We start from the raw sequence: 27,033 nt of genomic DNA, 5'->3' as shown, positions 1-27,033 counted from the left end.
ACCGACAGAAGCCAGGTTGGCCGGCAACCTAGTGGCTGCAGACCGAACCCAAATTTCCCGTGTGAAACTCGGTGGCAGTGGCTGGAGATGAACTGCTTGCAGCTTTTTTATTGTTTCTTCTATGCTGGACACTCAGAAACACAAGTTGTCATCCGTGTCTGAATATTAGACAGAGAGACACGAATCTAACACTGAACCCGCGACACTGAGAAGAAGCCAGTTTCAAATAGTGTACAGTCGCAGTGCAGTTCAGCGTTGAGTAGGAAAAGCCATGATTTAAGAGCAGTTTGGGGAAAAACGGCAATATCCAGCCTACAGAGTCGGTCAAAGTCAGGCCAAAGTCGAGCACAGCAGTGTTAGTGAACAGAATCCTGGCAAAAACTACAACCAGACAGCGAAGTGGGTCAGATTGCAAGTCAGCCCATCTGCCAGGCTGGTGGTTCAGCAGGTCCACGGGCTCTGCCATTTAGTCAGACTAAATAATCACAGAACGTGGGCGTTGAAGGACCGGCTGACCAGCAGCTAACTCACCAGACCTGGCGCTCTCGCTGCTGCACGCTTTAGTCTCTAAGGTCCCTCGCCTCCCTGCTGGTGAAGCCTTTAGCCTCAGACATCACCCGCAGCAACGAGTCTATGTGCAATGTGCTGTAAGTAACAAGTTCGGAAGAAGGCTAGAGGGAAGATGTTGATGTGTAATAGGTCGTCTTGTTACTGGCAGCACCAACAGATATGACTCATCCTATAAAAATGACTACGAGTGTGTGTGAGAGTGTGTTGAACCTTAGCCGTCTTGTCAGCAGAGGTGGTGGCGAACAAGCAACCGTCTGGTGAGACATGGCAGGACAGAATGGCTCCCTGATGAGTGTCGATGTCCTGCAGCTTCTCTCCACTTTCTATGTCCCACACCTCGAGGAAGACAGAGATGATTCAATATTTGATTTCTTGCTGTTTGTTTTGAGTGTGACTGTGTGTGTGTGTGTGTGTGTGTGTGTGTGTGTGAGCGTCACCTTGACAGTACCGTCGTAGGACCAGGATAGGAGTCTTGTGTCTGCCGCTGAGCTGTTGAGCCAAGAGAAGCACCTGACCTGCTCTTTGTGACCCTGGAGTACTCTGCCCTCGCCAGACTGCCACCTCCACACCTACAGGGGGCAGCAGAGATGCCATGTTAGTGGATGGAACATGGGCTAACCTAAAAAAGTCAAAGTATAGATCAGGTGTTTTTCACCATTTTCCCAGGGAATAATTCAGACATTGATGAAAAAAAGATCAGCCACATTTAGGGAGCTGATCTTTGAGTGTGTGTAATTTGGTGCAGCTTGGTTGAATTTAAAATTGAGCCTTGGCAGACGAAAGGACACAATAATGATGAAAACCTGGATCCAAAAACATCAGACTTTTCCTTTAAGTCCCCAGATATATTCACGTGGATAGAAAAGGACATAAAAGTAGTGGCAAAGAAAGAAGCAGAGAAAAAGAGCGTCGCAGCCATGTAGCGTCCACCAATCATACGACAGGGTGGGAGCTATAGATGCTGCAGTGCGGCCTCACATACACAGGGAGGTAATACATCAGTGTGCTTCTGAGTGCAGGAGAAACTGTACAACACTGCTTGTGGTACAGCAGATCACAGTATTTCATTTTGTCCTATAAAAGTTTTGTTTTTGGTGTCTCAGGTGCAGAATTTATGCCAATGCAACCTCACACTGGTCTACATAGTGCTTGTTTTATGCCAGCGTGCAGGCAGGTGAATGAGTTGAGATCAGAGTTCAGCTGAGCTCAATGAGGCCAGGGCAAACAGCATCATCCAGATCATTTTATCATGCCCGTATGCTATGTCGCCCCTTTTCTTCCTCCGAATAGATTCTGTCATGTGTCCAAAGGTTATAATCCATCACCGGCTAACATCAGTGTCATTAGATCTCTCTACATTCACTCTGCGTCCGCATTAACATCTAAATCCACACTTCCATTTCCGAGCGAGCGCACGTCAAACAGCATAAATTTGAGAAGCTTATGAATAAGCAGCGGACGGCCCGAGAAAAAGGATGTTGCGGGAAGCTGCAGCATGAATACGGAACGAGGCCCCGCGCTGTCGGGGAGAGAGAGGAGGAAGTGCTGCAGTGGACAGGTCTGTCGGCAGAAAAGAAAAGATGAAGAGGAGGAGATGAGAGGGGGGAAGAGGAAAGGGGGAAACGAGCAACAGAGCATGAAGGGTGGGGGTTGAGAGAGGGTAATGGGCCGAAATACACACACATACCCACACACAAACATAGACAGTTCCGGTCAAAACGAGAGCGGGAGGAAGATAAAGAGTTATCGAGAGCGACGCAGCCGAAGGCAAAGGAGATGAAAGAGGGGGATGAAGAAGGGAGAGGTGAAGAGGCCCGGGAAAAAAGAGGTGGCAGAGTGCTACAGGTAGGGGAAGGCGAGAAAAGCACAGAGAAGTGAAGCACTGTGGGGATGAGCGATTCAGCAGAGCAGACGGTTTTACTCAAGGTGAGGAATGGGGATGAGAGAGAAGAATAATCAATAGCAGGGAAGAGAAATGGGAGGCAGGTTGGGGGAGGGAGGTAAAAGAACACAGCGTGAATTAGGCAAGAAAAGGACGGTGGGGTGAGGGAGAGAGTGATGAATGGAAGAAGCACAAACAGACGCAGACAGAGAGAGAGAAACAAAAACAGCATAAACGGAGGAGAAGAAGAGCCGCACACCCTGATGGTGGTGTCCTCGGAGGATGTGATCAGGGTTTGGCCGTTCTGGCTGAACTGGCAGTGCAGCACCGTCTTCGTATGTCCCAGCAGAGTGGCCAGAAGCTTCCCAGAGGGCACCGCCAACACCTGCAAGAAAGAACCCAAATATAAGTAAACAGCAAAACTGCCTGTAAGCTGCTCCACTCTTAGGTAACGTAAGGTTCGACCCCGGTGTCGAGAACGTCTGCACAAGCCTTGAGTGATGGCTGATTTATACTCTGGGAGGAAAACTGTCCCCCGGAGTTTCCTTTTAAAAAACTCCTGGCATTTCGAGGGGAGAGCTGGAGGAGGGGAGAGGTGAGGTGCGGCTGCTGGCTTGATGGTGATAAGCACATCAAGTGTGTCCAGTCCAGTCGGGACAGCAGGGAGCAGCTGCTGAGGGTCTGACAGCCCTCGAGATTCTGTCCCAGGCAATTTGATGCTGGTTGGAAGATTTTGCAACTTCTTCAAAAAAGTGGGATGCAAACACTACGACCCAGGGAAGGTCCAGGAAGACTTGCTACCCAAAGGTGAAGCCAAAGAGTTGTAATCACCACCTAGTGGCTGGCTGCGGTATAGGTCATAAACCCTGCCTTCTCCATGTTAGCAGATGGGACCTGGGCCACACTAAAAAGTCAAAGTAAATGTTAAATAAATATTTTTAATTTTTCTGTCAGTTGAGACACACACACACACACACACACACACACACACACACACACACACACACACACACACACACACACACACACACACACACACACACACACACACACACACACACACACACACACACACACACACAAGCAACATGGCAGCAGAGAAAAACATCCTCTAGAGCCTCTTTGTAGTTTTTAGTCATTCTCAGACTTCTATAGAAAATGACTTGTTTTTCCAACCAGAGGAGTCGCCTGCAAATGGAACAAAACTTATTAAGTACAGCACAACATTTTCTTCACTGCAGCAGAGCAACTGTATTTCTGACAGTATAAAGTACAGACCTGTGATGTTTGAAATATTTACATCTCAGTGGACAAGGTTAAACTGTCTGAGCAGAACAAGCCCGGGGGAACGACAACCAGGTTTCCTAAAGCTCTCAGCACTGAGACGTGAGATTCAAAGACCCCGAGAGAAAACGCTTGGGCAGGTTTCACACATGCAGCTTTTCTGGGATGGTGAAGTGAGCAAATATTCCAGAGGGTGTTCAGCAAAAAATATGTAAATATATATACACACATATATATATATATGTTTAAAACCGGAGGAAAGACTTGTTTTAAGTACCACTGCCAAGGGAGTAAACACGTCTGGTGGTCAGTGTTGAGGCTTCGCTGATTGATGACACATACAATAACAACAACAATCTGCCTATTCTGCTGTTACCCTTTGGAAAAGTAATTTAACAGATTTAACAAACACACAAACAACACTTGATATTCGAACACATAACCGCCGACCGTCCACAGTACCTGACTAGCTGTCAGCCCAGCTGCCTGGTACAGAACACACACAGACACACACAGACACACACAGACACACACAGACACACACTCACGATTGCATACTTCCACGATCATGAAGAAACAAACAGTGACTTTCTGTTTCCTCCTGCATGTGGGTCATGAAGACTTCAACGTTTATATTAAGAGAACAAAGCTGGTATGTCAGACACCAGCAGCTGTGAATGAAGTTCATGAATTATTATGAAGTCATTTTTCTCTCCAGTAAACTGATGGTGAATAAGACCAGAGGAGGGAAGAGGAACTGGATACCTCCCACTGCAGCAGTCAGTACCACTTCCATGTAGCACCACAGCCCCCTCTGGTGTTAGCTCAGGGCACTACAACAGCAAACGCAGTACAGACTCCCTCAGGATTAAGAACACTAAGAATGAATCTATAACTGAGTGTTGGAGGTAAGTGACTAAGTATAAATTATTAATGTAATATTCAATTTTTAATTTGACTTATAGGATTTCTTAAGTGATCAAGATATACAACAAGGCTGCAGCATGTTGGTGCAGCTTCTTTCTTTTGTTAGACAGTTAAATTTAATAAAAGCGACGTGTCGTCTTCTCTTACTCTTTAACACCACTGGTGCAAAAGTCTTGGCTCGACAGTGAGTGAAAAACAAACTGATACACTCGCAGGAAAAGAAAAGGAGGAACTTTACTTCACAGGAAAATGGATTTCTAACTAACGATATAAACGTTTTGTTGCGTATTTTGTGAGCATCACTTGATTGCACAAAAACTATAACTTCTCCTTTCTTCTAGTTTTAGGAACTCAAATCACCAATCCTCTGTGCTTCTATGAGCTGTTGTGTGCAATAAACCGTACCACCAAGCAGACTAGGACTCCTTTCTCCGCCTGCAAACAACAATTTACCACAAAGACAAGGAGCGGAGGAGCATGGACAGGAAAGATAAAGGAAACAAAAGAAGGGATGAAAAGAAAGAGCAGTGTGTGACAGAGACTTGAGAGCAGGTGGGAAGAATAGTGGGAGAACAAATCACAGGCAAAAAGGAGGAGTGTAGAGAAAGAGGGATGAAAGAAAGAGGCTGACCTGGTGAGCAGCTGACAGGACAGATAGAAAAAAAAGGGCGACAGTGCTCGTGTCAGATCTCATGACTCAATGCGCCCTGAAAGTAAGTTGACTGCCCTGTCACAAACAAAAGAGGAAACATAAGTACTGTAGGGAAGATGTGTTTTTCTACCTGTACGGTTCCATCCTCTTGTCCCAGAGCCACAGCAGAGGGCTGCTTGCACATACAGGTGCACCGGATCCTGGACGACTGCTCCTCTGACTGGAACAGCACTGATCCCGTCTTGCCGTCACGTACCTGTGACACACATTGATTTATGTAGCTGTTTTCAGACACGAATTGGGTCCGGACAACGCAGCAGGAGATTCTCTTCTCAGACGTGTTCACAACAACACAAGTGTTCAGGTGAGGGGTGGTGCAGCAGGCAGAGGCAGGACATGACGTATTAATTGTGCTACAGAGGTGATGTTTTAAATTTACAGAATATCGACGTGAGCTGCTTTCAGACATGCACTGAACTCCAGAGAATGTCTGCAGATTCTCTGGAAGCAGCTCAAGACAACCGAATATTAGATTTTAGCACCACTCATACATGTCTGCACTTGATCGCATTCTCAGAGAAACAATCCTGCTTCAACAAGTAAACTGCTCTATTTAGAAATTATTCAAACCCCTCTCCTTTGTTTTCTCACCTGCAGCCTGTTGCAGTTGTCGGCAGCCGATACGGTGATTTCTCCATCACAGAAGAGAACGTCAGAGTCTCTCTTCAGGCGGACGGCAGAGGTGGTGTGAACCTTCTTCGTCTCCCATAGCTACAACACAAGAAACACACGTGAAGCTTGAGTAGAATTTGTTGTGGATGTGCAGCAAAAGAGCAAAATATGAAATTGCGTTTCACTTTTCTTTGTCTGTCGTCTCAAATTTTCACATAATTGATGATTACTAATTCATTGATTATCCTCTTTTGTTTATCATTACGCTGCAGAGAAAGACAGTCATTGGCAATAAATAGGTTTCTCATATACTGTTTATCTGTCCCATGAATTTTATGGTTGGTTATTCTTAGTTTCTAACAGCTCCCAAACAAATTCTGTTGCCGCTCTTGTTTTACATTATTCAGGTCAGTGTTGTTACCTTCCAACTAAACAACAGACTGAGATCCACAGACTCATGTCCTTGTTTTTGTGAATTTAACTGTTTTCAGGCTGTTTATTTTATGACTTAGGACAAATCAGTTGACATTTTTTTATATAACCTCAGTTATAATGGAAAGAGCCTGAAGCAAGTAAACGCAACGAGGACACAGACCTCCGGTTTCTTTAATCATACAGCAGCTGTATATTCCTTATTTCGAGCATATTCAGGCCTAATGGAGCAACAAATATATATTTACACTACTCATACGCTATCAGACTTTGTAGACGTACCCGAGTGCAAAAACAATAACATAAAGCTAATTTTATTCAGTATATTGTGGCCTGGTTGGATAATTGTGTTTTCATTCCTGAGAATTTCCTCCTTAGGGGCTGAAAAATCTCTCTAGGAAAACACAAGAGGTAATTATGACATCAGTGACAGCATCGGGGGACGTTCACACACGAATGGAGCAGAATCTCAGTCTCACCCTGACAGTCTGGTCATCGGAGCACGAGAGCAGCTGGGATCCGTCGTGAGAGAACTGGACACGCTGGACCCAACTCAGGTGCCCACTGCAGTCAGCCATCTTTTTATTGGACTCCAGGTCCCACAGCTGGAAGACAGACACACACACAGACACACAGACACACACACACACACACACACACACACACACACACACTTGGAGGATTAAGAACAATCACCGATGGGTTCGTGGCATTTGAGGTTTTTTGAAACCAGAAGAACCAAAAACAGACACTAAATGTAAATGTGTATGTGAGAGGGTATGCGTGTTCTACCTCCACAGCGTAGTTTGAGAATGCAATGGCGAGCAGGTTACTAGTCGGACAGGCGTCACAGTACTGCACGGTGCTCATGCGATTCGTTTTGATCTCCAACAACATGTCCGACGTCTCCACATCGAACACCTGAGAAACAGACGGACACACACACACATCAGTTTCTTGCACTTGGTGAATACATTTTTTTTAAAGCTGCCATAACTTACATTGTAAATCAAAGTTGATTTCAATAAGAAAAGTCAGTACAAACTAACACAAATAATCACTGCAAAAACTACAGATTTGATTATAAAAAGCAGAAGTACCATCTTGTGCCTGAACATTTCAACCTGAGGCAAACTTCATCATGAGTCTCCTCTTCCTCAGAGACACAAGCGCCGCAGTGTTTGCGTCGTTTCCCAGAATACGAATGAATGAAGACATGGAGGATGCAGACAGACCGATGACAGGACAAGACTGACTGATTTCGGAGAGCTCTGGAGAGGAGGGGCTGCTCGCATTCACAACCAGGACACACACGCTCTTCAGACTCTCTAAAAGACAACCTGACAAACAGCCTCTCATTCCTGTCTTCTTCACCGAAATGACACGACGACGAACCGAACCTCGAGGTGATGGATATTTATCTGTACGGCTGAGACGAGCACGACGCCCACAACACAACACAGTGAACAATGGCATGCATCTCTGCACTAAGAAAGCATAAATATACTTTTCTGAATAATATTCACATTCCAAAACACTCACCAAAACACCGTTCCTGGCAGCACATATGATACGCTTGCCATCCGCAGACCAGGTGCTGCACTTGATGAGGACGGCTTCGTCGCTCTCCGTAAACATGCTGCTCACGTTGATCGTCTTCCACTCGTTGGCGGACGACACCTGAAATAGCTGCATTCACACGAGAACACACAGACGCATGTCAGCACCGAATAAGACCTGCACATGCATTATACATTTCGAAATGATGCATCATATAGTATATGTATATTTTTTAACTGAGTTTTGAGAAAGTACAGATTTGGAAGTGATTCCTGGCGATATCTCTATAAGTGTCAACATCCTATATTTTTTTTAAACTGTAAAAATAGATGCTTTTACAATATCGTGCAAGTTAAATAAGTTGTAAGGTCTTATTTCATTGGTCAGATGTAGGATAAAGATAATGACTATGCATCTTTTATTACCTCTGCCAAGAAGGTCCATTTGTTTGTTTATTTGTACTAGAAAATAACTTATCTACTTATCACATAAGAAAATATGCTCTCTGTTTTTAGTATCTGATACTCCTGGTCTTGACATATCCACCAGGAGACAGCAGGAGACTCTTTTTACAGCCAAAATCAATGACTTCTGTACTGAACATTATTTTGCGCCGATGTTATAAATAATACGGCATACTCGAAAAGTACAGTTTTTGCCTGAGAGCTTTACATGTATCCAGTTTCATAGCACTCACCTTCACAGTGCCGTCGTTAGAAGACGTGGACAGATAGGTGTCATCGGGGGAGAAACAACAGTGGTTGACGGGCTCAAAGTGACCAAACATGGTGTTCTGGGAGGACGGTCTGTTGAGGTTCCACACCTACAGAAACAGGGAAAACACAGGAAAAAGGGGAGAAATATTAATAAAGAACAATAACTTATTTTCGCATATATATTGACATTTTACAATTTTAGTGCAAGTTATACAAAGACTAATATTGAAAGAAGGGGACAGCCAACACAAAGGAGGAAGGGTCGTGTGTGTCTAAGAAGAACTCACACACTCACTCACCTTGACGTTCAAGACATTGTCGTCGGAGCAGGTGGCCAGCAGGACCTGTCGTTTGGTGTTTGTGAACTGACAGTGGTTGACCTGCTCCTGGTGCTCCTCCGCAAAGACCCTCAGCAGCTTGGCTCGCTCCACATTCCAAACCTGGTTTCAAATGATAAACAGATATTTTTGCATTGGTTTTTATTTTACCTGCCTGATTGTTGCTGGTTATGATGGACAATCCTCCTTACCTTAACCTTCCTGTCACTAGAGCAGGTTGCTAGGAGACGGTCGTCCGGGGAGAAGGCGCAGCAGAGCACCTCATCATCGTGGGCCTGGATCTCTGTGAGCTTCTCGCCTGTGGTGCTTTTAAACACCTGAGCAGGCAGGTACGATCACAGCAGTTCAATTACAACACATATATGCGCAGTAAAAGTACTGACTGAACTCATTAGCACAAATTTACTACAGATTCACTTCTGGTTTCAAAGGTCCAAAGTATATGACCCTTCAATATCATCATAAGATTTAACAATCAGACCCTAATCTTATCTGTTGCCGAGGACAAGATCAACACTTCAAATCTCTGTATCTTTACAAATCCCATTTTATTAAATTTTTTTAAATTTTTTTATTTATACACAAACTTCTGCCCTTAAGAGTGGATCACTCTTCATATTTTCCACTATTTTGTCTCCATGGAAACTATTTGCCCTTCACAATTTCTTTCTCTCTATCTCTCTCCTGCACACACACACACACAGACACACACATAATTATATATATATATATTCAAAAGAAACAAGTCTTTGATACCTTGAGTGTCTTGCTGGCTCCACAGGTGGCGATCTTGGCTCCGTCATGGGAGAAGCAGGCAGAGTAGATGGAGCCCTGGTGGGGGTGGATCACCAGACGGGAGAGACTCTCCACACTGCTCTTATTCCTGGACACACACACACATACACACAAACACACGCATAAATACACAAAGAATCGTCAAAACTAGGACACACAACACATGATCACCGATAACAATTTGAAAGCAGACAGGGTTAGAATAAAATGTTCAGGTTACAAATTTAAATTGCAATAAAGTCATTTAACTGAAGTATGAGACTGACTTGATTGCATTTATCTCACCATGTCACTTTAAATGAGTGATGTGACAATTCGCGTTTTATCTTACTATGTACATCTGCAGAACTCTTCTGTGTAACTGTGCTCACAGTTTTCACCTAAGAAGGAAATTATAATACATCTGATCTGCACGTATAATTTGAGAACACGTCAAACACCGTGTAAAACTGTTTGCATACAGCCAGTCAAAGTAGAGTTTCCCCGTGCTGGTCCGCTCCTGTGCCTGCAGCAGAGCCTGTTTGTAGACCTCGGAGGTGTGTGGCTGAGACAGAGCGAGCTGCACCACGTCGGGGAAAGGACGCTGCTCCAGGTGGTGGCCGTTCAGAGACAGGAACTCCTGGAACTGACTGCGCACCTCGCTGTTCTGGGAGGACAGAAAAGAAAAAGTCCACTGGAGTCTGTTAAATGGAAAACGACAAATGTCTTTGGACAAGTCTTTCCATATTTATCACCCTAACACTTGTGTTTTGCCCTTATCATCCTCTTTGCTTGTTTGTTTGACCTTGTTTCTTATCTAAGTTGTTTGCTTAGCCTATTGTAAACTTTGTCATTGTCATGATAAAAATTCTAATTCTGAATGTAAGTTATTGGTGTTCTAATGCTGTTTCAGGACTGCTTCTACATTAACAAGAGTGAATCAAATCATTGTCACCCATGAATTTTCTGTTTCTAATTTGTTTGTGGTCTTTCAATAATGTTTAACACCTCGTGAGAATCCAAATTTAGCACAAATGTTCACTTAACCTCACAAATTAACTGGTAAGATTTCAGTGGTCAACGGTCAAAGGGACGTCATATGAATTTGGAAAAATAAATTATGTTGACTGAAACTTCTCTGGTTGGACGGACGCATACAACCACAGTGCGGTATTTGTAGTTTGTAGTGAAGCACTTTGTTACTCTTGAATTGTGCTTTTATAAAAATAAATAAACTCACTTATCTCTAGAGGTGCGGAGGAGGTTGAAAATTACTCATGAAAACATTATGCACTCACATTGAGATTAAATTACTGTTATAAGAAGAACAATGTCCTCTTACGATGCACGTCCTGGTTAATCAGTTGCGTAGCCCCACGCGTCCTCACTTGTGTCGAATAAACCTTTATCAAATCTGCCCTCTCTCTTGTAGTGATGGAAATTGGAAAGGGACCAGGGGACAGCCAAAATGTGGAAGGGCAAAAACACTTATCTTTGTAAAGGAGATAATCATGAACAACTTTGGGGGGGGAAATAACAGATGGTCACACTTTTTATTTAATTCACAAAGTTTCACGGAGAGGGCAAGAGGGACAGATGGACTTCTAAACTTGTATTTTCCCTGAGGGGAGGGACTCGTGTATATTTATTTATATAGTATACAGCTCACATTTTAATGAAGGGCTGTGAGCGACACCATTACCTTCTGACCCTTTAAATCTTGTCTTGTGACGGTAAAAAACTTACAGACACACGCACACACACACTTTGTTTCATGCAAAGTAAAGTTGGATAATCTGCTGACCTCTTTGTCCAGAATTGGTCCATACTCCACATAGTCACTGATGAGGTGAGCTGGACCCATTATCTGGGCCTTGATGCTGACCCAGTCCAGAGAAAACATGAGGGAGTAGAGCTCCTGGACAGAAAGACACCATGAGAAAAGACATGGGGACAGTCATGGTGAGAAAAAGAGAAAAACTGTTTCAGTTTACGAGAAACATGTATGTTCCTTTGTTTTGTATATAACTGTTAACATGTGTGTGTGTGTGTGTGTGTGTGTGTGTGTGTGTGTGTGTGTGTGTGTGTGTGTGTGTGTGTGTGTGTGTGTGTGTGTGTGTGTGTGTGTGTGTGTGTGTGTGTGTGTGTGTGTGTGAGAGACCTGGGTAAGGTTGGCTTTAGCCATGTGGTAGGTCAGAAATCTGATCCAATAAAGACACTCCTCGTCTCCGAAGATGGGAGGACCGTCTCTGTAGTGCTGCTGATACTGACGCACCACTTTAGCGTGAAGACTCTGAAATCAAATATTAATTGATGTCTCGTTGACTGTTAAATGTTTTCATTATATCCACTTGGCATTATGCTTACCAACACCTCTATTGTAAAACCACGTCTGTAAATCTGCTTTTAAGTTTAAGTTGTTGAATTGACACTTAACAGAAAGAATCAAAGAGTTTGAGATGTCACCTCCAGCTGGGTACGGTTCTGCTCCACCAGGAAGTCCAGCTGAAGATCGTGGAGGTAATACAGGCAGGGTTTATTGTTCGCGTCCACAAAAAGCAGGGACTTGTTGACAAACTCCTGGAGAATGTCCTCCACCTCCTCGGGCTCCATGTTCCACAGAACAGACAACACCTTGGAGAAGGGACAACGTGGTTTACCCTGTGTGACCTTTGAAAAGACTGGGAGTTTTAGTTCTTCTATAGAGGAGAATCATGGGATATTTTCCAAGCACTGGACCATAGTGAGATGAGTCCATTACAAGTAGCAGAATGAACCATGCTTAATTTGTTTAATGCTAGACCACAGAGAAACACTTAAGTTTAAGCCAAACCTTCGCTGGGATTTTAACGTCCTTCTCGATCACAGCGAGGTCCTTGTAGAGCTCTCGATGTTCGTCAGGCAGGACCTCGATGCTCGCAGCCATGGCCTGGTCCAGGGCGTCGTAGTCATAAGATGAGGACTTCCGTATGCGCTTGAACTGCTTCTGCTGCAGCTGGCAGAGGTAGTAACGCCAGCGGTCGGGTTTCTCCTTGAGCAGGGCCCCGATCAGGGACACCACCAGAGGGGAGCCTATGGCGGGGGGGGCAACAACTGTGTGTTATGGCAAAATCTGTCGGCAGAAGCTGAGGAGGACTCAATTTTAACTGCTTTTATTTTTTGGTGGTGTTAAAGATTAATTTACGTCAGATTTTTGTAGGCGCATAATTTAGAGGTTTTTGTTTCCTTCTATGACCCCATAAGAAATGTGTATATTTTATCTGCAAGCCAAAATTAGATACGTAATAATATCTGCACTTTTTACAGATTGCATGTTCAGTGTGTTTCAGTTTACAGACCTTTACATTCTCGGACAATGCTGCGAGCCTCCTCGGGCAGTCGCAGGGCGTTAGTTTGAGTGTAGAGAGCGAGTATCTCCAGTCCTTTGTTTTCATCCAGTCCGCTCTCCACTTCCACCTCATATTTAGCACCTATAAAATAATAGCACAATTACAGTGTACACAATTTCTACGGTTTCATTTATTCAAGTTTGCAAATGTGTAGTGAGCAGAGTAAACAACAGGGTGCGTACCGCTAACTGAATTAGCGAGGCTTCTGTTTCTGGTGGTCAGAAGAATCCGACAGTGGATATCAAACACCTTCAGCACCGCGCTGTCCCAGATATCATCGAGAATCAGCAGAGATCTAAAAAAAATCCAGAATAGACACCTTCAAGTGATCAGACGGAATAAACTGGAAACAGAAATGAAAGTACATAAAAGTAAATAATGACATATATCATCTCCTTCTTGCAGCTATCAAGTACACTATTTACTGAAAACCTTGAAAATCACATGGCTCAGTAAATGAATAAAAAAACAAATATCTTAATTTATCGTATTTTCTTCATAATTTTGTGTTTTGCTTAAATTTTTAAAAGGTACATCACGATGATCTGAGCATGACAACCTGGGGTATCTGCGCAGCATGAGGAAGCGCAGGCGCTCCTTGGCCTCATCCAGAGAGTTGAGGGGGCGCTGGAGAGACTGGGTGTCCAGGTGCTGCTCCAGGCGGAAACACAGCGACTGGATCTTCACCAGCAGATCCGGTTTGTCCAGCTGGCCGACAGACAACCATTGGACGCCTCCAGGGAAGCACTCTGCAGAGGGACAGAGAGTGAAAAGACAGAGGTCAAACAGGGAAAGAGGTGAGAAGCTACCCGAAGCTCATGACTAAGCAACAATGTTGAAACTGTAGCATCAGTGACAATGAGAATCGCTCCAAGATTACTTGAGTAATCAGTGTTAGTGTCAATTAGTGTTGATTCAGTGAATCAGTTAAAGATAACTCACCTTCAATGATACCTTGGTATCTGACAGCCTCTGCGGCCAGTACAGATTTGCCTGAGCCAGCCATCCCGAAGATGGTGACCCAGCCAGGTTCTTTCTTCAGCCGGTAGAGTTTCTCTCTGACCCGGTTCAAAAGCTCCGGTCGGCTGACAAACACCACAGGCCTCTGTGGCACACCGCCTTCACTCAGCACCGCCTGGACTGTTATACAAACAGGAAGGGGATCGATATTAAAGGTGTAACTTTCCAACATGCATAAAATAACACCTACGGGTTTAATAATACACACTCACAGACACCTACACACCCACAAAACAAACTTCCAAACCTCCAGTCTCTCCACCCACGATGTCCCCCCTTCCTCACCATTAGATGTGTAACCATCAGAGGAGGTCTTGTGTGCATTTTGTGAGACCTGCGGAAGGTCATCGTGAAGCATGTTGGCCAAATCATTATATGCCTCCTTAACCAGGGCGTTGTAGAAGGAGATGTAGGCCCGGTTGTCCTTCCTCAGCAGCAGCTCCAGCAGAGCCGCAGCCTGATCCTTTCTGGTGGGCTAGATGGAGAGAGACAGTAGAGATGAGAGGTGGACGGTATAATATATATTTTACATGCTGATACTTTGAGGGTTCTCATTTGAGTGGATGAACAGTTTCATGATTTGCCATGACTAAGATACAGCAATCTAAAAAGTAAAGTATCTGAAACACAGATATCAGTTAAGTTGACAGTTCACTTCTTAAACCGTCAGTTGTTGAGACTTGAGTCCAGAGCTCACCTGAGTCCTGATCCTCTCCTCCTCGTCTCCATTGATCACACCATCACTGATCATGTGGTCCATCAGGTACGAGGGTTTGATGTCTTCTTCCAGTCTGTGGTGAAAGCGCAGCAGACAGCTCCGCGCCCCTTCCTCCAGCGCCATCTCTGCGTAACTCACCGACCATTCAGGATGCCGTTGCACTGCATAGTAAGAAACAAAACAAGGAAAAACGATGACGTGGGGTAATGACAGATGAATCGCCCACATGAGGGGAAAGTGAAATACTGAACGTGTCCTTGCAAAGCCACAGATAATAACATGCTGCTACTCCACTTCTCTATGAATGCTTTTCACACACCCTGACTGAGTCATTGAGTCACAAGAACATTAGTGGGGACACTGGGTGATAAGGCCTGGTTCCCAGCAGCTGTTTCATTTTCCCTAAAAGCCACAAAGGTCTGCCAGGCATTGCTACAACAGTAAATATACCTTTCAACCTTTTGGGGGTAAATCTATACATTCAAGATTTTCCACACCGAGAGGAAAGAGAAGTCTAAACACTGTTGCTACAAAGAGCCACATTTTGTAAAATATCTTTGTACACTACAACATGTTTTCCGTAAACCGGGAGACACTGAGCAGATGCTCTCATTTGGCCCCTTTGTTGCTTGTCATCCCTCAAACATATATAAAGAAATGATGACATCTCATCTTGCTTACAGAGTTCTGCTGGTCCCAGGGAGTCTGACAAGTTGTTATTGTGTATTTAAAAAGATCTTAACATGGGTCCTTCTGTGTCAGGTCAGCACAGCTTGAGCCGCACCCTCACGGATCCCTATGAAATGTTGGCATGATGATTTGGATCGTGTGAGACACCTTCATTGTTTGTGTCCCAGATCTGAATCAAGCGAGCTACTGCATGGGGCTGACAACGATTTGAACTTTTAGGAGGGACCCGGACTTTGACAGGTCACATCTCCACAACAGGGAAGTGAAACAGGGGATAAACACACAAGTCTGGTTACATGTTTGAACAGCGCACACCTGCCTCCTCCTCGTACTTGTTTAAACAAGTTCACTCCTTCAGACCTGCTGCAAGGAAACAAAGACAGAAGCCACTTGTGGATACTTACCGGCAGCTTCGTCTCCGGAACGACCAAGGTGTGTGTTGAAGTGTAAATATCCGGGAGGTGACTGGACGTTTTAAAGTTTACAACGCGTTGTTTCCCTGTATTTACGCTGAACTACACGCCCAGCGCGAGGAGAAGGGCTGCTTCCGGATTCACAACAAAAACAACTGTCCTCGGTTCGCGGCAGCCAATAGCACGGCCCAGACTCCGACCACGTGACCGAATGAGCTCACGCGTTTCGAGATCCTGTAACTGGGCAAACCGATGCCGCCTTCACGGATCGTTGATTTTGCTCGTTTAAATCTGTTTCGACCAATTTAGACGCGTCGGCCTCGCGAAGAAACAGAAAACGAGCTCACAGAAAGATCCTTCCGGGCTGAATATACACACACGATCTGTAATTAGACAACTCTATTCGTGTCTATTCGTCTATTCGTCTATTCGTGTAAGCGTTGACTTTTAATCAAATCTCCGCAGTTTTGTAAGATTTTCCTGACGGTCTGTAAAGGTACCAGTGCTGCATGGTGACAGCACGTTTACTCAACAGGGGCCTTGAACAGATGAACTTAACATAAAGCTTGTTACAAAAGTCATTTCTGAATAATAATTAACTTTTAATGACGGGGAGATTATTATTAATTAAATTAAAATGTATTTCCATTTAGAGAAAATAATAGAATTTAATCTGGTCCATATTTAATCGTTAAGGATGTACTTCAAATGGGTTGTTCCCTCCTAATTTTCTGAGCAAAAATCATGATTTCTATCATTTTGAATATCTGATACATTCACTGTAAATACTGTCAGTATAATGCATTATTATTTAATATTACGTTTCTACACATACCTCACTTTAATGTCTATTTGTTTGCTTAGAAAACCATTGAGGTTAGTGTATTTTTAATGACAATTACGATATATATATTTTTATCAGCATGTTTACAATGTTATTACATGAGTGTAAATATATTGTGCGGTAGCATTTCAGATATTATGTTAATATGAATATTTTATGTACTTTGAGTCCAGTGTAGCTTGTTTTTTGCATTTTGGTTTTGTACTTCAATTCATTGTAGACAAACTAATTAATATTTTATCCTTAACCGTCTCATTCCTAACCACAATTCATATCTTAACCCAAACACGCACACGCACATGCCCCTAAGACATGTGCACACGCATACACACACACGTAAAATACATAACAACTAACTTCAAATGTGTCTCTTTTTTATTATATTAACTGTGGTACAGAGGACAAAAACTTCCCAAGCACATAATTGCTTTTTTCTTTGAGCATATTTGGGTCTGCGGGAAATTTTGGACACAAAATCACTTTGAGTTCAGCACCTTCCAAAACCAATTCAGCCTCAACAGCCAACATAACAATACTGTAAAAACGACGGTACCTCAAAATGTAACAATAATTGCAACTACATCAATATAACAAGTATTCCACCATCAGAATGCAAGTAAAAGAGTAGAACATTAAAACATATGACAAACACTCGCAAGCAAAAACTAAAAGGACAAAATCCAAACAAAAAGCTACTCATGCAGACAACTGCTTATTTGAAAAGTCAAATATCCATTTCTAGATCTAAATTACTTGTGTAGCATAATATCAGTGGATTACAAACAGAGAAATATTTAGTTCTGTGGCTGGTTAAAAAAGGGAGAACGATCAAAATCTAATTCAATGGAAAAAGGGCTACCTCATGATTTGCATTGGTATGTTTAATGGCGGTCATAGTTAACCATAGGTAAATGCTACTCTGCTAATTTTTAAGATATATACACATACATACATATATATATATATATATATATATATATATATATATATATATATATATGCTTGAATTTTATTCATCTTTGCTGCATAAAGCTTATTGTATGTCTCAGACATACAAAGGTTTTACCCTTTTTTCCCTCTGACAAAGCAGGAAACTGACAATGGCATAGACTGTAAATAAAGATGGACGACACGTCTCCACATCATCCCACTAACCAGATATGAAACCAAAATACTGCAGATATGAACGCTGCCATTTTGCACCAATGACATCATTTTGAGCCAGAGGGAGCATCAGGGGATGTCGTGAGGTCCCGCTGCTGCACACGCTCGAACAATCGTGAGTCAGTCATAGCTGACAATCCTTAAATTTCAGCCTGTTTTCACAGAACCAAATAAAGAAAAATTGATCCTAAGAAACTTGTCGTGTATGTAGACTTTTTAGTTTGGTCAATGTCACATCTGCTAACATGGAGGAGGCAGGGATTATGACTTATACTGCAGTTACTATGTTTGGGGCTGCCATTTCGTCCATCTTTATATACAGTTTATGGTCTACTGACAAACTCACAATGCAGGTTCTCTCTGGTTCAGATATGAATCATTGTCTGGTATAAGCTGTGGATGCTCATAGGAAAGCCTATATTAGAACATTGATCACAAAGGATGTAGGTTCACATTAAATGTTGACCTAATGGAGCCTACACTGCAGTGCCTTCACTGCTCAATGTAGCGATAAATACTACATTTGTAATACACTGAAGGTAACTCCAACTATTGGAGAACACTGGCTGAGCAAAGCAGTAGTACTGTGCAGCTGTGGTACCTCCTTAGCTTCAGCTATATCAAGTAGCTACAAGACTCCTTGAGCCAATGTTTGGTTTTAATCGGAGGCGACGGCGTCCTGAGCCGTGCTCTGAGGAGAGTTTGCTGCTGGTGGGCTCCCGCTGAACATCACCTTCCTGATGATATCCGCGTAGAAAGGTCCATAGACGCTCTTGTTATAGTTGATCAGGGTGATGAACTTTGCTCCCATCAATGCGAGTTCTGGCTTTATGGAAGTCAAGCCAGCTGGTACCTGTTCAAGTTTGGCTTGTGGTTTAGGATTGCAGATGAGCATCATGAAGTACTGCTGCACACGATCCTCTGCACAGAAAGTAAAAGAATGACACAAGGTTAGAAAATCCCAGCCACGATTTCTGGCTGGTTATCATCTTCATTTTGCGTTTCGTGTTCTCTCTGCCTCACCAACTAGAGTTCGGATGGGATTGTCCTTCTGAGTGATGCTGCAGATCTGGCCTGCGAGAGTGGCCTGCAACGCCGGGGTCAGTGCAGGGTAGTTCCTCTCTGTAAGAGACTTGTTGAGCTCACAGCAGATCTGAGCACTGACGCTCTCTAGTGCCTCTTTTAGGTTAAAGCCCCTAAAGATAAAGAAGAAAAGAGGTAAGGTTTGAGTTCCTCTTTGATGTGAAGTAGACAGCAGATAAGTTAAGAGATGAATTAACGTGAACTGACGGCCTGTGCATGCCTTCCAGCAACACACTGGTCATCCTCTTCAGGCGGTCGGACAGGGAGGGTAAACTCTGGATCGGTCCACCGATTGTGCTGTGCACAATGAGCAGCACCTCGTTCACCACCTGACACTGCTGGAGCTTCCATTGAATCTCTTGCAAACGTACCTCATCTGTAATCCACGTCTGAAGGGGAAACAAGACAAGAGACTGAAATAAATAGTTCAACATTTTGGGAAATTCACTTGTTTATGGTTATGGAGTTTGTTGTGTTGAGTAAATTAACAGTTGGAGCTGTTGGGGACACACCAGGCTCTCTGTCTCAACTGATGCCTAAACTACAGTGGTGTCTCTCGTCTGTAATGTTCTCTTTCTGTTGATCACTGTCTTTACAAACAGATTCAGACAGTAAAAGTTAAACATTAGAAGGAGCCCCCAGATGCCTGCTTCTGCCTGGCTCTGTCCAAAGTTAAAAAATCGAAGTTCAAGCTCCTTTAAAGCTCAATATTTGGTTTCCCAACCTCACAGCAACAAGTCTGACATCACTGTTTTCACAGAGACGTATTAACAGCATGTAACACTCTCTAAAAAGACATTTCTGTTGTTCTTTCGATGATGAGATTTTGAATCCTAGGAGACATTTAGAAAAGACCTTCAGATAAAAGTTTTATGTGTAAGGTGTTTGAAAAATGTTATTCCACAAAAGCATTTCAACCTATATATTTCACGAATAATAATTAGCCACATGAATAAAAGCCAACAAAAGAAAAAACTAAAACTTTCTCTCTTAAAAACACAAATTCAACACAATCTTACCTCAGGCAGTGGACTCTTACTGTAGTCCCACATGAGGATATGGAGGAGGGCAGCATTGAGGATCTGGAAAGGCCCCGGCACAGCTCGCTCTTTCCCCCGACTCTGCTCTGTGGCAGACTGCAGCTCCTCCAGTACGGACTTAATCCAGGAGGTGGTGTGGTCCAGAGCATCTGAATAAAGTTATCATACTAACTCAGTACAGCCGTTATCAACAACCCCACTCGCGAGATTATCCTGCTGTGTTCTCATATTGGCTTTTTCTGACATTCTGCTAAATTTTTACTAGAGGGCCTGGCTGCTCGCATACAGCCCCTTCAGAAAATTTCCAGAGGCTCCCCAGAGTTCAGTGCATGTCTTAAAGCAGCTTATAATACTATAAAAGTATTTGACAAACATAATAACAAAGTATGAGAGTGAAAAGTGTTTTCTTGTTTACTTACTGGGTGTTTTTTCCAGGATGCTCTGGAACGTTGCCCTCTCATATTCAACGCTCTGTCTCTGCAGCACCGGTCGCAGATTATCAATTCTAAAGTTGACCATATCCGCCTTCATCAAGTCCAGTACACGGAAAATTTGCCTGATGAAAAGAAACAGTCAAGACAATGTATAATTTTAGCACTTGAAAGTTTTTAAATGCTTTCAAAACAAACTTTGTGTCTACCTGAACAGTGTCACGACGTTATCTGAGCTTTCCCGCAGATTCTTAATCTCCTCATCCCTGACCGGTGCACACATCTTGCCCATGGTGGTCATAATGTAAGAGGCAAGTCCCTGGATGTCCACAGCATTGTTGTCGGCCTGCTTACGAATCAGGTCTATGTCCAGCACCTCCAGGATCTGAGTCCTCATTCGATTGGCACCCGGGTTGAGGAATGACAGTAAGATCTGTCAAAAGAGGAAAATGATTTATCTGTTCACTCATCTGTGACTTTGCATGATTTGTGTCTTCGTGTTTTAGTCACAAAAGAGGTGATGGAGAAAATGTAACCAAAAAAAAAAAACTTAAGAGGATGGTTATAACTAAACATCGTGAACATTTCAATCAGAGCAAAATGCATTTCTACTGAGTGTAGCTGGAAAGAACAGACAGTAGTCATTTTCAGACACGAACTCCAGAAAATTTAGTCTGGAGTTTTTGCCTTTCACATACGAGATTGTCCGGGACACACGAGCCTTCCGTCCCGTGTTTGCAATGTCATCAACACGCACAGTCGTCTGTACTGTAAAGTCTCTGGATTTTTTTTCCTGCCGTATCCTCACGTGGGCTCACTTGGACATTCTCCTGACAATTTACTAGAGAGCTGGCAAAAGCTGGAAAAAACCCGGAAAATGTCTGGAACAACTGATTTGGATATTTTTCGTTCTCACACACATCCCCTCAGGAGAATATCAGGAGGATATCTAGAGGTCAGTACATGTCTGAAAGCAGCATAGTGTGCATGCTGACCTCTCGGATCTCCTCCAACAGTTTGATAGCGTGGCCATACTCAGGCGGGTCATCGTTCAGCTCTGCCTCCAGGATGTCCCAGAAAGCTTTGTGGACATTGTCTGAAACCATTTTCCATAAACTGAAAAACACAAAAAGAAATGAAGGGTTGAGCGTCGTATATCATCTGTCAGAAGCTGCCATGACCGTCAGTCGTTGATGTTATCACTGGCAAGGAGGGTGCACCAAGAAGTGTGACATGTATTCTTTTATTCCACAAGAAAGAAAAATCCCTGCAAACAAATCACTGAATACAGGAGAAAAGGACATGTGTGTGTGTGTGTGTGTGTGTACATGTAAAGACATTGTGAGGTCAATTTTGTGCCTAGAACTTACAGAGTGACGACAATTTGGGACAGAGAGGCCCTTACTTTCTTACCCAATTCCCATAGGCTGTTTCAGGGTTAAGACTTGCTTTTCTTAAAAGAATTAACTGAATTCAGTTGAACCTCTTTTACTTTGATAGAGAAAGTTGACTTGATCTTAGGTTGCATACTTATCATTTGTATTGATAGATAAAACACCTTTATGATGTACAAACAGTATGTGCAGTGCTAAACTTCTTATTTTACTGTGTTGTTGCAGCATTGTTTTGACTGTTTCTCTTGCAGTTTGGTCCCATATAATGGAGCCTCTGTGTTTCTGCTATCTCATGTTTGCTGATAAAAAAATCCCATGAGTGTCACGTGCCAGACCCCTTTACCAGCTTTTCTTTTCTATTTTTTTGTAATTAAAGTTTTTATTCACTTAAAAATATACAAGCAGACATTACAAACAAATAGAATTATTACTTTGAGTTACAAAAATACCCAAAGACCTGTGAGAAATACACCCATTTAGAACAATCAGAATAAACATTTTATCTAATAATACATTGAAGGGAAAATCTCTAATGACCGAATTCTACATTACCAAAAAACCTGGAAGGATGGAACATTACACTGTCCCCCCCACTTTCTTTAACATTGTGAGGAGGGTGTTTTGTCCATTATCAGCAAACAGGACAAACTGATATGCATATTCAGTATAAGAAATATACTCAACACCATCAAATATAGAAGAAATGGAGACACTAGATCTTAGGCAGCTGGTTTACCTGTCCTGAGGTAGGCTGACTGGCTCTAGATGGAAGTTGCGGTTCACAGTGATCTCATGGGCGAGGCTGAGTTTGAAGAGGTCACTGGCAGAATCCATGACTTCATCCATGGTTAAGGTTTTGGGTGGACTCGCTGTGGAAAACAAAGAAATGAGTGTGCAACCGGTGGAGTTGCATGATGGCGGCGGTGTGGACAGTACGGACAAGAGCCCAGAGAAAGAGGTGCCGGAGACAAACTCACAGGATGGCGTGCTATGCTTGCTGGAGCCGTCGCTGGTGAAGCTTTCACGGGAGCAGTCCGGGTAGCCGGTAGACGTCATGCTGTCGCAGCGTTCTGACGATGACTCCACATCACTGCCTTGGTCCTCACCGCTGGATGTGGAGGTGGGTCGCTCATCATTTAGAGGCATCTTGGGTTATAGCTGCAACATGACAAGTATGTGAACAAAGAGCCACTGGATTTCCTAACACGTTTGCTAACTCTGCCTGTCAGTAGGTGTTTCTTTCTTTCACAACTAGTGACAGTCTATATATTCTTTGTTACCAAGAAAATCCAATTAAAGGATTAAAACCAACCATGAATTTATTCCACAAAGAAGTCTTTTCTGTGTTGCTAAAGGCTGATAGAATGTACAGACAAAGTAGGGAGATTAGGACGTATTGAGAGACAAAGAAAATTCAACTCTACCTTAGTTCAACCTGTGCTTTTTCCAAGTATTTAACAGTGTAACTGTTTGTGAATAAGGGCACATTCATTTTTGACTTTCTAAATAGTTGCTGTTGCCAAGGCTGTAAACAGAAAAACAAAAACACCACACAATAAAAGAGCTGGCAAGCCGGTCCTATGGAAACAGAGATAGCAACCTTCCGAGATTCAACATATTATTAAACTCATTCTCATTCTGACCGTTTGTTTGCTGCAACAGGGGATGACGATAATCTGCAAAGTCAGGACACCAAAGCACCTTATTTCCACAAAAGCCTGTATTCCTTCAGGTTAACAAAGCCCTGTGTCTATAGTGTCTCCGGGGCAACATGAGACAACAGTGGGCTTCTCAACGGTCCTGTTACACCGGTGCCGTCTGTCGTCCACACAAAGAAACAAACACCTTAGTGCACCGTGTGTAAACAAACTGAGATAAATTCAGACCAACTATAAATTACCATGGAAGTTATGAACATGTTTTCATCATTAAAAACACACAAGCAAATCAGCAAACTTAGCTTTAAAAAAAAAAGCACAAGCATGTTTGTTGATTACTGTAACGTCTACAGATAAGCAGGCGTCTGCCTTTCTAATAATATCAAAGACATATCGTGCTGACAGGGTGACCCTTGCGTGTTCCTGCCCCTGTCTCTGGTCTCAGTTATCTGCTGCCAAAATTGAAAGCACACTCCCTTGCTGCTCTTTTGGTTTAAAGATAGCTCGAGGGGGTTAGGGGGGTGGGTGCGGGTCATGTGCAACTTCCGTGTACCCCCCTTGCCGTGGCCCAAAGCCCATTCATTACATCATCTGCTAGACTTGACAGCTAGGTCACAGCAACGCAGGCCAATTTTCAGAGATTATCCAGAGTGAAGGGAGGAGTGCAGTCCAGAAAATGTATTACAGATTATGTGGACTCTGTCTGTCATCCACTTAAAGTAAGAAGTAAAATGCAGACAAACACATCCAAGGAAAACCTTAATGATTGACGGATAGGAGAATACTTAATGGTTGTATTTATAAATATTTGTTCCCTTATTTGTTGTCAGGTTTGTTTGTTAGCAAAAAATTACTAGACAGATTACCATTAAATCTTGATATGGATTAAGAGGCAGATCCAGGAATCCCCCTTCTTTAACATTTCAGGCACATTTCTCTATTGTGCTTCCTTCTACAACAGAAGTGTGTCGCACAATCACCTGAGAAAAAAAGGATGTTCTGACATTTCCTCCAATGTCCCAGGAAATAATGCATGGAAAATCAAGCATATTCAGGGCACTGATATATACGTGTGTGTGTGCAATTTGGTGCAGATGTCATTTAAAAATATGTATCTAGTGAATTTAAATGTGGTTTCATAAGGGGATTACTGGCCCTTGGCGGAGATATGCCTTTCTAGTTGTCATATTGACTCATTTATCTTAAATACACAATAAACTGCTGACTGCAAGATACATCATTGTGATGGGATGGTTGAACAACATCATCACAATCTGCAGGATTATCCTTATCGGCCGTGGCCAAATACAAATGCATGACACTCGCACTAAGAAGAGCACATGAATACAATGGAGGTTTACGTTGCTCTGCCACAGGTGACCTGCTGTTACATTAACTCCTGCAGAAACAAAGACAGCCTCCTGCGATCCGGATTCGACTGCAGCATAATGTCAACAAAGCGGTGGAGGAGGGGCTAACAAACGTGGGCTGCTCTCCTCATTGGCTGCAGCTCCCCGTCACTCACCCCTACATGGAAAATGTTTGGTTACGAGGCACGCGAATAAAAACAGTGGGTACACGTGATCCCCCGATGCAGACCACAACAACAACAACAACAACAACAACAACAACAACTCCACATACATGTCAAACAGAGCCTTTTATTGCGATGCTAACAATATATAAACGGAGCTAACAGCGCAGTAAATGAGCTTTTCACAGCTTTTGGTTGTTGCTGAATGTCGAACTCCACCATGTTGTTTAGGACAGAGGAGGCGTCTTGGTTGCTGAACCAAACGTCCCCACTGGGACACAAATCACGAGTTTGGCTAATTCCGATGCTAACTCTTGACGTTAGGGCTCCGTGCTCCCTTTCGTTTTTCACGCTCCGCGACAAAGCGAGGACACTAAACGTGGACAAAGTTGCCGACCAAGCCGATTGGCTCGTAGTCGTGAGGAGAACCGAGTGTGCGGAAGGAAACGGATTTTTACCTCATTCGAAATGTCCGGAAAAGAGGGACCGAGGCTAGAACTGTCTGAGGTGCGAAGGGAGGACTCGTGCTTTTCCGTTCTGCGCTTTAAAGATCCGTCGAGTCCCAGCTGGCTCGGTGGACAAACAGGCGAGACCATTCCACACTAACAGAGGGGTGTGGGGGGGACGTCTTTGTTTACGGATGTGACATCATCGTGTGTATGTTTGAGTGTGTGTCTATCTGTGTGTGTGTGTGTGTGTGTGTTGTTTACTAACAACACGTGTGGAACTGAAGTGAAGAAGCCTCCTGGATGAGAGATGGGACGTTTCATTTAATCACAGGATGTGGCCTTTATAATGAGCTTCAGTTCGACACACGCTGTCTGCACAGACTCTGAGGAAACACTGTTACACGCACACCCACGAACATGCACAAATGCAAATTCCTTCTTTCACTCCAGAGGTTACATTCATTAGTTAATAAAAACAAGTTTCCCCAAAAAAACATTTTAAAAATGAAATACTGGATGTGTAGACAATGCACATCAGAATCCATTTGGTGTCGGCTTTTTAATGCAATATGAACAAGGTTTGACATATGGATATGTAAAACGTGAGGAAGTGCTTTACATTGTTTATTTCACATGCTCTCCAATAGCCTGTCAAATTGGACTCTGTGCAGATGCACACACAGGCAGACAAAAAATGTAGGCTATAAAAAAGCAGATGTATCCACACTGGTTCAGGGGTAAATGATTCACAGGTGACTGACCTACACAAGCCTATAGACGCCAAGTCTATAGGCTTGGGTGGAAGCTAAGTGTCATGAAGGACGTGACGGTGTTGTCTGTGATCAAACACCAGAAAGACTAACCCAAAACAAAGTCCAACACAAAGCATTTCGTTCAGTAGTTTTTGTGCAATCTGGTGAACAAACAAAGACAGATGAAAACATCCTTGGCGGAGGTAGCTAGAAAGGCACTTGGAGAACACATAACTATGCAAAAGGTCATTTTCACAATATATTGCATATACATGTATTAAGATCAGATATATCCATATCCACTTCAAATTGTACCTGTTCATAGATATTACCTATCTAAAAGTATCTAATAAAAGATAACGACACCCTGTCTTGCAATGTAAAAGAAGGTAAAAAATTTTTAATCTGAATCAGCCCATTAAATCACATCTGCTCCAAAAGTTAATGAGTTCTTCCATGGCCCACACGTCACCCTTATATACATTAATTCATTAATATTGATTATCATTAAAAAAATTATAAAATCGGTTCAGTAGTTCTTGCATAACCATTCAAACAGCAACGGAAACTTAATCTCCTTTTACTAAAGTGGAAATCCATCCAGCAGTTATTTTTAAATCCTACTTACACACAAACATTCAAAATCC

General features: G+C 43.1%; 2 protein-coding genes across 3 annotated transcripts in view; both read right to left on the bottom strand.

Moving 5' to 3' along the window:
- The window catches only part of apaf1 (apoptotic peptidase activating factor 1), a 35,404-nt gene extending 18,303 nt beyond the window's left edge, over positions 1-17,101 (bottom strand). The window contains exons 1-24 of the mRNA XM_035147051.2: positions 16,029-17,101; positions 14,914-15,095; positions 14,502-14,691; positions 14,139-14,336; positions 13,756-13,945; positions 13,379-13,491; positions 13,146-13,277; positions 12,641-12,879; positions 12,274-12,441; positions 11,969-12,100; positions 11,612-11,725; positions 10,290-10,474; positions 9,790-9,916; positions 9,225-9,350; positions 8,995-9,135; positions 8,677-8,802; positions 7,962-8,108; positions 7,212-7,340; positions 6,899-7,024; positions 5,967-6,086; positions 5,446-5,571; positions 2,712-2,837; positions 1,008-1,139; positions 781-906 (exon numbers count right to left, since the gene is read on the bottom strand). Coding sequence (XP_035002942.2) covers positions 781-906; positions 1,008-1,139; positions 2,712-2,837; positions 5,446-5,571; positions 5,967-6,086; positions 6,899-7,024; positions 7,212-7,340; positions 7,962-8,108; positions 8,677-8,802; positions 8,995-9,135; positions 9,225-9,350; positions 9,790-9,916; positions 10,290-10,474; positions 11,612-11,725; positions 11,969-12,100; positions 12,274-12,441; positions 12,641-12,879; positions 13,146-13,277; positions 13,379-13,491; positions 13,756-13,945; positions 14,139-14,336; positions 14,502-14,691; positions 14,914-15,057 — 3,357 coding nt within the window. The 5' untranslated portion in view covers positions 15,058-15,095; positions 16,029-17,101. The remainder of the gene's footprint in view (positions 1-780; positions 907-1,007; positions 1,140-2,711; positions 2,838-5,445; positions 5,572-5,966; positions 6,087-6,898; positions 7,025-7,211; positions 7,341-7,961; positions 8,109-8,676; positions 8,803-8,994; positions 9,136-9,224; positions 9,351-9,789; positions 9,917-10,289; positions 10,475-11,611; positions 11,726-11,968; positions 12,101-12,273; positions 12,442-12,640; positions 12,880-13,145; positions 13,278-13,378; positions 13,492-13,755; positions 13,946-14,138; positions 14,337-14,501; positions 14,692-14,913; positions 15,096-16,028) is intronic.
- Positions 17,102-17,238: 137 nt separating this feature from the next.
- Positions 17,239-25,803, bottom strand: tcp11l2 (t-complex 11, testis-specific-like 2). 2 transcript variants are annotated; one of them, XM_047338486.1, is made up of 11 exons: positions 25,644-25,800; positions 23,418-23,518; positions 22,971-23,151; positions 22,730-22,862; positions 21,595-21,715; positions 20,809-21,032; positions 20,588-20,724; positions 20,148-20,317; positions 19,336-19,517; positions 19,069-19,241; positions 17,239-18,966 (listed from the first exon to the last, which is right to left on the bottom strand). In XM_047338486.1, exons 3-11 carry the CDS (start codon positions 23,137-23,139, stop codon positions 18,704-18,706), a joined length of 1,572 nt encoding a protein of 523 aa, XP_047194442.1. In that variant the 5' UTR covers positions 23,140-23,151; positions 23,418-23,518; positions 25,644-25,800; the 3' UTR covers positions 17,239-18,703. The 2 variants fall into 2 exon arrangements, with proteins under 2 accessions (XP_047194442.1, XP_035002943.1); XM_035147052.2 differs by lacking the exon at positions 23,418-23,518 and having other exon boundaries at positions 25,644-25,803.
- Positions 25,804-27,033: the final 1,230 nt, after the last annotated feature.

The sequence above is a fragment of the Hippoglossus stenolepis genome, chromosome 22 (genome assembly GCF_022539355.2).
Source record: "Hippoglossus stenolepis isolate QCI-W04-F060 chromosome 22, HSTE1.2, whole genome shotgun sequence".
In the NCBI taxonomy this organism is placed as follows: Eukaryota; Metazoa; Chordata; class Actinopteri; order Pleuronectiformes; family Pleuronectidae; genus Hippoglossus; species Hippoglossus stenolepis.
Note: the sequence above shows the minus strand (reverse complement) of the source record. Positions and strands in the feature narration are given on the sequence as shown.

Bases quoted from the DNA above. Each gene is read 5' to 3' on its own strand.
- tcp11l2 (XM_035147052.2), bottom strand. From the start codon at position 23,139: ATGCCTCTAAATGATGAGCGACCCACCTCCACATCCAGCGGTGAGGAC. The intron at 20,318-20,587 runs GTAAGTAAACAA...AACTTTATTCAG, and splicing joins CATCCTGGAAAAAACACCCA to ATGCTCTGGACCACACCACC. The intron at 19,518-20,147 runs GTAAGATTGTGT...TTTCCCCTTCAG, and splicing joins GTAAGAGTCCACTGCCTGAG to ACGTGGATTACAGATGAGGT.